This window comes from Eubalaena glacialis, chromosome 13 (assembly GCF_028564815.1).
Source record: "Eubalaena glacialis isolate mEubGla1 chromosome 13, mEubGla1.1.hap2.+ XY, whole genome shotgun sequence".
Lineage (NCBI taxonomy): Eukaryota > Metazoa > Chordata > Mammalia > Artiodactyla > Balaenidae > Eubalaena > Eubalaena glacialis.
This window is the reverse complement of record NC_083728.1, coordinates 70,220,315-70,229,181: the sequence shown is the minus strand read 5'-3', so window position 1 is coordinate 70,229,181 and position 8,867 is coordinate 70,220,315. Positions and strand designations below refer to the sequence as shown.

Below are 8,867 nucleotides of genomic sequence, written 5' to 3'. Positions count from 1 at the left end.
GTGACAGGTCAAATAAATCAGTAGGAAAGAAATTCCAACCAACTCTTTCATAAAAAAAGGCCCAGAAACATCCTTACTGAAGGGAAAAATCACCATTTACTTTACAATAACCCATGTTTTGCCAAATATTATCAATCAAATGTTGGATGTAAAGACAGCATCTTGGACAAATGACCCCATGCCCATATGTTAATTAAGAAATATGGCTTTATTTGCTTGTTCATTCACTAAATACTCACTGAGTGCCCATACCTTGGGCTTACTGTGCTAAGTGCTGGGAACACTGGGTGAACAAGATCTTTGATCTTCCTTCCCATGGAGATTTTGGAAGTTTATCCTTCCCTTGCAAGAAAACCCTTTTTTTTTTTGGAGGACTTATCTTTGAGCAAAGGAGGGGGAGATTGGCTATAAGATCCAACTGGAAAAAAAGGTTTTGGCAACTATACCTGGGGTCCAACCATCCTTCCAAACATAGAGTCACTTACCTTCTCTAACCAACTTTGTTCCAGCTGTAAAGTCCCATCTGGGTCTCAGTGCCAATCTTTGCCTTTAGGATTCTGAAGGATGATTTAAAGGCATGTCTGTGACCCAGCACCTGGGCACTCTCAATCTTTGGTTATGGCCGTCAGGAGTCACTATAAATGAGGCCAACGAAAGGATGGAGAACCAGTCCTCCTAATGACTTGTGAAAGTCTCACTGTGGGATAGGAAACCTTGGTTCTACTTCTGACCATGATGCTCATATCTTGGTAGCTTCACCCATCTGAGTCTCTGTATCTTTACCTATGGGATGAAGGGGCTGAAACTTGGACTTTCCCAGAGGACTGAGTTTCCATATCTGGATGAATTAGTTAAGGTAAGGCTAGCTGCTGTAATAGATAAATTCTTGGTGGCATAACATAATGCATGCTTCTTTTCACATCATAGTCAAATAGGGGTGGTCTTCCATGTCACCATCTGGGGCCCAGCTCCTCCCATATTGTGTCTCTGCCCTCTTTTAAGTTGGGGGCTGTGTGAAGCTTTCAAGAAGAGCAGTAGAATAGACAAATTTATGAATGCCCCAAATCAAGATGATTTAAAACACTTGAGCTGGTAAATGGGGAAAGAGAGAGAGAGAGAGAGAGAGAAAGAGAGAGAGCGAGCTCTCTGGGAAGTTTTATGGGCCAAGTCTAAGAAGTGTCTTATATCCATTCCACCCACATGCCATTGGCCAGGAGTTGGTCACATGACCACACCTGAGCGCAAGGAAGTCTGGGAAATGCAGTCTAGCTGTGTAGTGAAGAAGAAAGGGAAACAGGTTGCTACACAACCGGCCAGCTGGGTATAGAAAACTCTTGCCACTTTAGATGGCAGTCCTCCTCACTATCCTCTACTTAACAAAGGGATTTAAAACCAAACACTTCTACCTTAACCAGGGGCATCATTTACAGGAGGGTGTTGCAATAATCTGGTCGGGAGATGACAGCAGGCTTGATTAGGGAGTGTGTGCACACATCAGGTTTTCCCAGGAGAGATGGTCTCAGCATGAGGACAGTGCAGAGGAGGGGGGCGAATACAGGATTGCATGAAGATGCAGTTTATCACTGAAAAGTCGTACACACACTGTTCCATAAAGACAGTATTTTTTTTTAATTTTAAAATTCTGCATCTGAAAACACAGTATGACAGAAAGCATCTATATACACCTGCAGTGTTTTTGGTATGATACAGTATTGAATACATCCACTGTTTTCTGCAAAAAATTTTGCTTTGTCAGACAGAAACAAACTCCTCTAGACAAAAAAATACAGCTAAGGCACAATTTCGTTGTTGTTTTTCTGCTAAATGAAAAGACAGAAAAGGTGCAAAAATGGGCGGGTAGTGCAATTGTTTCTGAGAATCACATTCTACTGCGAGGAAAAGCATTCGGATGATTGGAACTTTGATTACTGGTCAATTTCAGATAGTTCAGTATCTCTTAAAATACTCCTTTAAATAAATAGCAAAATATCTACATCTTTCAGTGTGTGCCTTTTGAATTCTCTCTCTTTTTTTTAAAACTTTATTTACAGAGTCTCTCTTTTTTTTAAAATCAATACATTACAAAATATTTCTGTACAGTTTTATGCGTATTATGATCTATAACAAAATAGTTATTTTTTAAAAACTATATCACCACATGTCTTTGAAAAACAATGAGGGGGACGGTAATAACTTATTGTGAGGCCTCTAAAAACAATACCCAAACGCCTTTGACAACATAATAATATATATATATAAAAAAAAAAAAGACAAAGGACGACAAAGACGATTGCGCTCAATTCCAGTGAATTTCCTATGAAAACCCTGGGGTTGTCTTTGGCCTCCGTCAGCCCTGTAGCGATGGCAGGGAAATGGGGGGATTCTGAAAGTAGGGAGAGTGTGATCCCTTTGAGAACATGACCCATCCGCTGGGACTATTTAATGCTATCACTTTCCAGGCAGGAAGGATGAAGAGATAAATTGAGAAACTCTCCCGATTTACCCTTGAATGAAGTACCTAAAGTCACCAAGTCTTTGGGGGCGGGGGAGGGTTGGAAAGCCCATGTCGGCATTCTGCCGGTAATTAAGCCAGCCCATCACAGTGGCAATATGCTCTAGGAGAGTGCTTCGGGAGTTGGCTGAGGTTTAGATGAGCACCCAAGCCTTCATTTTACCCATAGGAAAAACATAAGAATCTTTTTCTTCAAGACGACACATAGAAGCCATTTCTATCACATCCGCAAGCTACAGACTGGCAGCCCCTGGCTTAGGAGGTCGCCCTGAAAGCTTCAAGGTGCTCTTTCTTCTCGGATGTTGGTGGAAATGGGAGGGGGAGAGAGGGTGGTTAGCTTTCCCAAAATAATTTTAAGGCCTCATTTCAAAAAGGAGAAACCTACGGCTTTTTTGGGGGTGGGGGAAGATAAGGGAGGCAAATGAGGAATGGAGAGGATGGAGTTGAGAACGGAGGTGGCAAGGTGCAGAACCTGCTTTCCTGCGGGCTGTGTAGGCAGAGGCGGTTGGAGTATTCCCAGCCAAGGGGAGGGGGAGAGAGGGCTACTTTCTCCCTGCCTGGGGCTTGGCAAGGACAGAACCAATGACAACGTGAGGGGCAGACACAGGTGGCACGTGAAAGCCCTCCTCAGACTTAAGAGGGGTCTGTACAGTATCTTGTTTGCCAGGTAAAAAAAATACTACTTCTGAGAGAGCGAGAGAGAAAGAAAGAGAAAGACAGAATTTGCATAGATTATACATTTAGCTCCAGCAGATTTTGGACACCTTTATTCACCCCCCCCCCCGGTAAACTTCTCAGCAGACACATGAGGTAGCGCCTGTGGTTGACCCATGGGCATAGTAAGGTAAGTGAGGCAGAAGCACAGAGGACCTCCCGTGAGCACGGCTTCCGAAGATGTTTCCGGACATCTGGCAAGATGGCTGCTAAAACCTGGGATCTGGAGGGAGCCGGGCTGTTTGACACGCCAACCCCTCCTCCTGAACCACATCCTGGACCTCTCCGCCTGGTAGGATGGAATTCTGGAAGGCGGGGACCAGGCCAGTGTGGACCTCTGTACGTCTAAGGGGCAGCTCTTGGGGTCTGCAAATTCTGTGCCATCTTCCCTTCAGTACAAACTGTCTTGAGACCAGGAGAGCTGAACACGCCAGTTATGAGACACTTCTCCTCTGAGGGACCGTTTCTTTGGGGTGGGAATGACTCGTAAGAGGTCCCCATTCCCTTCGGAGCTCGACATAAGCTGTTATTTTTTTGCCCCTTCCTAATGGTGGCGTTTTCCTCCCCCACCAGGACAATGCCTAGCTTCCTTTTAAACCACCTCTCCCGAGAGCAGAGGTTGCCGGAAGTGCACAGACTGAAAGAGGTTTCTCTTTGCCTACACTCTGGTAAGAAAAAAATGCCATTTCAAAATCATATTTCCTATAAAAATATGGATTTCTGGCTTCCCTTACCAAATTAGATGATTCTGCTGCACTGTGCCCGTATTCTCACATGCAACTCAGGCTGGAGCTGAGATGCAGCTGTAGTTTTTTGTCTGTGTCATGTGCACGCTGCAGACTACAGTACCCACCACTCCCTAATGTCTTACACCAACTGCGTCACTCATCTACGCTAGTGTTCTGGACCCTATAGCCACTTGTAACCCCTGCCAGAGGGCGTGGCTTCGATCTGGCGGGTATTTGCCCACAACTGTTTCTGGCATAGCCCCCTTGGGTGCTGCTGCAGGAGCGTGTCCTGAGTCCCCAGTGAACTTGGCTATGAAAGGGATCTTTGCTCAGGCCCCACACCCGGCATCTACCGCCCTCCTTTCCTCTGCATCCTCTTGGCAAAGAGATCAAGGCTCCAGCCAGCGTCCTCCTTGCACCTGCAAACTGGAGAACCAGAAGGAAGCATGGTCCCCCCCAGTCCCAGCATGTGCCCAGAGCAGCTGTAATCTGCCCTTTTGGGGGGGCGTGCTCATTCCTTCTCAACTCCACTGGCATTTTGAAAGTTAAACTAACAATGGCAAATGAAGTCGGAATGACTCCTGATGAGATCAGAACGGCCTTTTTCCGAAGGGAGGTGCATGTGCACTTCTGAGAACAGGGGGGTCCCAGGAACTGCTCATGCCCTCCTTGGAGACAGGCTGCCTTGCACATGGCCAGGGAAGCGGGACTCAGGAAGGCCGCCTGCCTCCTGAGCGTGGTTTCCACCTGAACGTCACAGGGGTGAATGGGAAATTGGACAGTGTCGCAGCCTATTCAATGCGTCCTTCTCCCCCAAACCCACGTCCCACCTCTAAGCCCTCCTGAAGTCCGAGGACGTGGTCAGTGACTCAGCCCACAGTCACTCTGTTTCTTTAATAGGATTTCCAGAGACCACGTTCTCAGGTTTTGAAACCCTCAGGCAGCCACAGCTCAAGGTTGCCTGACCAATGGCCTCTAACTAATAAATCATCCTCAGGTAGATTACAAAAATGAGTTAAACTATTTCCCCTGGGAAAATGTCACCTTTGCTCAAATCATCCTGGGCTTTGTTTGAAATTCTCCCTTTTTTCCTTAAAGCCAAATGTAACATCTTCAAAGTGATTCTCTGGTTCAAAAACAGAGGATGCTGAGGAACATCCCATGAGGCTGCTCAGCTTCCCAGTCTCCTGGCGGTGAGTAGGGAATGAGGCCTGGGCCAGGGAGGGGTGGGGACCGTCCCCAGAGTAAGTCAGCTCTGCCGTTTCTCCACTTGTTCCCAGATGGAACAGGAGTCAGCAATATCAGGGTGCAGGAGGGGCCCCGTCGAGGAGTCTGCAGGCTCATGTGTGCGCAGGGATGTGCCAGGGCAGAGCCCCCGAAACCATCACAAATGACACACAGGGCCCTAGTGGCAAGGAGGGTGAAAGGGCGGCTCCCCAGGCAGCTTCCACAGGCTCAGGGAGGCCCTGGCCAGAGGCAGAGGCCGGGGGCAGAAAGTGGATGTGACGCGGGCCTCTCGGCTCCCACAGAGCTTGTGAAACCACGTGGAGCTCATGTGGGCTTTCTGAGAAAGCCACGTCGAGGTCCCTGGAAACACTGGGCCAGCTCCTGGGCTCTCCTGGCCGGGTCTGACCCCCTACCATCTTCCTAAAATAGATCTCTTTTCCTCCAGGGCGTGGAAGGCGCCTGCTTTTCCTCGCATGCAGGCCCACGGTTAGACTGGCCGCGGGAGGGCAGCGATGGAGGAAGCGGAGACGCCCCAGGCCCTGCAGCCGGCACAGCCTCCCTCCGCAAGTCGCTGGCCTGTCGCGTCCCTGTGCCGGGGGCGGGTGGCGGGGATGGCTCAGGAATTCCAACACCCCCAGAGCTGGAGGGCTGAGTCACGCTAACACCCTGCATGAGGAAAAGCGAGGCGCCAGTGTTCCCAAGGGCACCCCACTTCCGGCCAGTGGATGATGCTGGTTGAGGCGTTCTCCTCACGGTGTCCAAGTCCCCTGCTTCCCACTGAGGACACGGAGAACGTAGGGCAGACAGAGACAGAGATGACAGATAGATAGATAAAGCAGCAGAGAGACAGAAAGAGACAGATGTGAGGGGCTGGGGGATGAGAGGGGGAGGGAGTGGAAGGGCTGGGGGAGGGGGCCTTTTGTGAATAAAGGCAGCTTCAGTTAGTAAGATAACGTAATTGACAAGCTGCAAAAACAGCACCTACTAATTAGTCATTGACTAAAACATATAAATAATAAATATCTAAAGTGTCCCTTCTCTAGATCCTCCATGGCCCATAGGACATTCTGCCTTGCTGGGCTGGGGGTGTGAGTAGGGGGCGACAGCTGACGGGTCACTGGGAGCAAACGGCGGTACCTTCAAACCCACACTGGAGGGAAATCCGACAAGGACCAGCTCTCTGTGGGAAGGACTTTTCCAAGAGAACCCTGTCCTTGGGGGGAGGGTGGGATCAGCGGAGGAAGGGGTCCCTGGGGAGGGGTCTCCGGATGAGCAGGGCAGCCCTCCGATGTACACATGGCAAGGAAACCCTTTGGGTTTCTAGTGACTCAAGCAATTTGAATAACACTGTTCTTTAGGTTTCAAACAACCAGATACTCAAGCTTCCCACTTTTACACTGTGTGTCAGATGGGCCTGTTGGCACCTTGGATAAGAAAGGGCATGAATTTAAAAACCAAATCTGAAATGCTTCTTCCTGGCCGTGAAAAGTCTGTTCCATGCGGTTTGGTCGCTCCCAGCAGCACCGAGTGTGCGATTCACAAATGTTCCAAACGCCTGACCTCAGAACAAAGGGCTCAGGCAGGTGACAGGTATTGCTGTGCTGACCAGCTCAGGAGTTTTGCTCCCAAGGATCTCTATGAGTTTCATGGCCATGGTCCCCAAAGTTCCCACTGTCAAGGCCCAGAGGGGTCATGGTCTTGGTCTCCTCGCCCATGAACGGATGGGGGCTTGACCCTCACGCTCATGAGCATCGCCCAATTTCTGCCTTGAGGGAGGGTGGCCTGGAGCCCAGGATGTCTGGCAGTCACACTTTGGGTGGACCTTGGCCGTGGCACATCAGAAGGCTCTCCGGCTCATCTAGTTACTAAGGAGGATGGCTGAACCTGAGAAGGGCTGGTGGGAGGCCCTGCCAAGCCCGCTACCTCCCTGCGGACGGGCCCATGAGCGTGACTTTAACGTCCTGTCACTTCAGGGCTGGCACAAGGGTTTCCCCGCCCAGAGGAGCAGGAAGAGGAGCTGAAGGGCGGAGCTGGAGATCAAACCCACCCTCTGGGCAGTGCTTTTCAAACTAGGTTTTGCAGAGCCCTTGGGTTCTGAAGAGGTACCTTAGGAGACGCCCTTGGCAAGGGACTGCCCGGTGGGCTGAGCTTTGAGAAAGAATCTCACACTCGCAGCGTCAACCAGAGCAGCCTGGATTTCATCTGCACCCTGAACCTCCCTCCGCCTGCGACTTAGTAAACAAAGCTCTGCTGCTCAAAATAAAAGTTTTGGAATCATTTGTCTGGGCGGGGTGGGGGGGGGTGTCAGGTCATTGAGGGGAAAGACAAGGAACCTGTAGCACTCGAGGATCAACCAGAAGAGGTAAGACCACCACGGTGCTGGGACTGAGCCATCCCCACCCCCGGGAGCCAGCCTGCTGGGTGCAGGTGGCTGGCAGAACCTGCTTTGGCCTCCAAACCTTCCCTCTCTGTCATGCCATGGCCAGGAGAGCCCCGCTCCCAAAAGGCACGCCCCGGGGGTGGGAGGCCAGGGTCTGGCTCCCACTGGCCCTCTGGCTGCTTCCCCTTTGAGATCCGCTGGGGCCCCCACGTGCCCAGTGCTACCTGAGCCGGCCGTCGGGTTTGACGGCGCCCAGCTCTGACTTGGGGTCAGGGCTGAAGGAGCTCCAGGCCGTCTGGCTGCAGGTCTGCATGACTCGGCAGACGGTGGGGCCTGTGGCACAGATGTCCATGGCGGTCCACATCCCACCCACCAGCGAGTCCAGCCAGCGCTCCAGGGCGGCGCCGGTGGACGCGGCGTTCCTCCGAGCCTCCTCCACCTGGGCGGGGCTGATGGGCAGGCTGAGAACGGGGTTCAGGCTCTGGAAGCTCTGCTCCATGTAGGCGCTGCGGGGGGGCCCGTTGTGCAGCCTCAATGCCTCCTCTGAAAGCCAAAGGGAACAATGACATCATTAGAAGAGCCATGGACCGGTCACCTACTACTGTGTGCTTGGCACCATGCTGGGCACCGTGTAGCACCATTCAGTTCACGGGACAATCTCACGAGGAAGTTCTTTTAGCACTCCCATTGTACAGACAAAGAAACTGAGCCTACGAGGACATTCCTTCAACAGGTATGAGCCCACTTTGTGCAGGGCATGGTCCATTCATTTATTCATTCAGCATGTATTTATGGAGCCCTTTCTATAGTCCAGACAATAATTCATTCAACACATATTTACGAAACATCTACATCTGCAAGGCATTCATTCATTTATTTATTTGATACAGATTTATTAAGTGCCAGACTCTATTCTGTGGTGGAGCAAACCAGACAATGAAGGAGACCGCAATCCAGTGGAGGAAGAATGATGACAATAAAGAAAGAAACAAGTAAATAAATAAGGTCATTCCAGAAAATGGTAAGTGTCATGAAGGGAATAAATGGGGTGTGTTGAGTCAGAGCAGGGGCTTGATAAACTACGGCCCTTGGGCCTAATCTGGCCCACCACCTGGTGTTGTAAATAAAGTTTTATTGGAACACAGCTATGTCCATTTGGATACATATTGTTTATGGCTGTTACCACAGCACAGCTGAGTAGCTGAGACAGAGATTGTATATGGCCCACAAAGCTGAAAAATTTACTATCTAGCCCTTTACAATAAAAGCTTGCTGATTCCTGGGTTAGAGAGTGACAAGGGTGTTT

General features: G+C 50.1%; 1 protein-coding gene across 1 annotated transcript in view; it reads right to left on the bottom strand.

Moving 5' to 3' along the window:
* Positions 1-2,184: 2,184 nt before the first annotated feature.
* XYLT1 (xylosyltransferase 1) overlaps positions 2,185-8,867 on the bottom strand; it is a 348,573-nt gene continuing 341,890 nt past the window's right edge. The window contains exon 14 of the mRNA XM_061209861.1: positions 2,185-8,104. Within this exon, the coding sequence (XP_061065844.1) occupies positions 7,782-8,104 (323 nt within the window). The 3' untranslated portion in view covers positions 2,185-7,781. The remainder of the gene's footprint in view (positions 8,105-8,867) is intronic.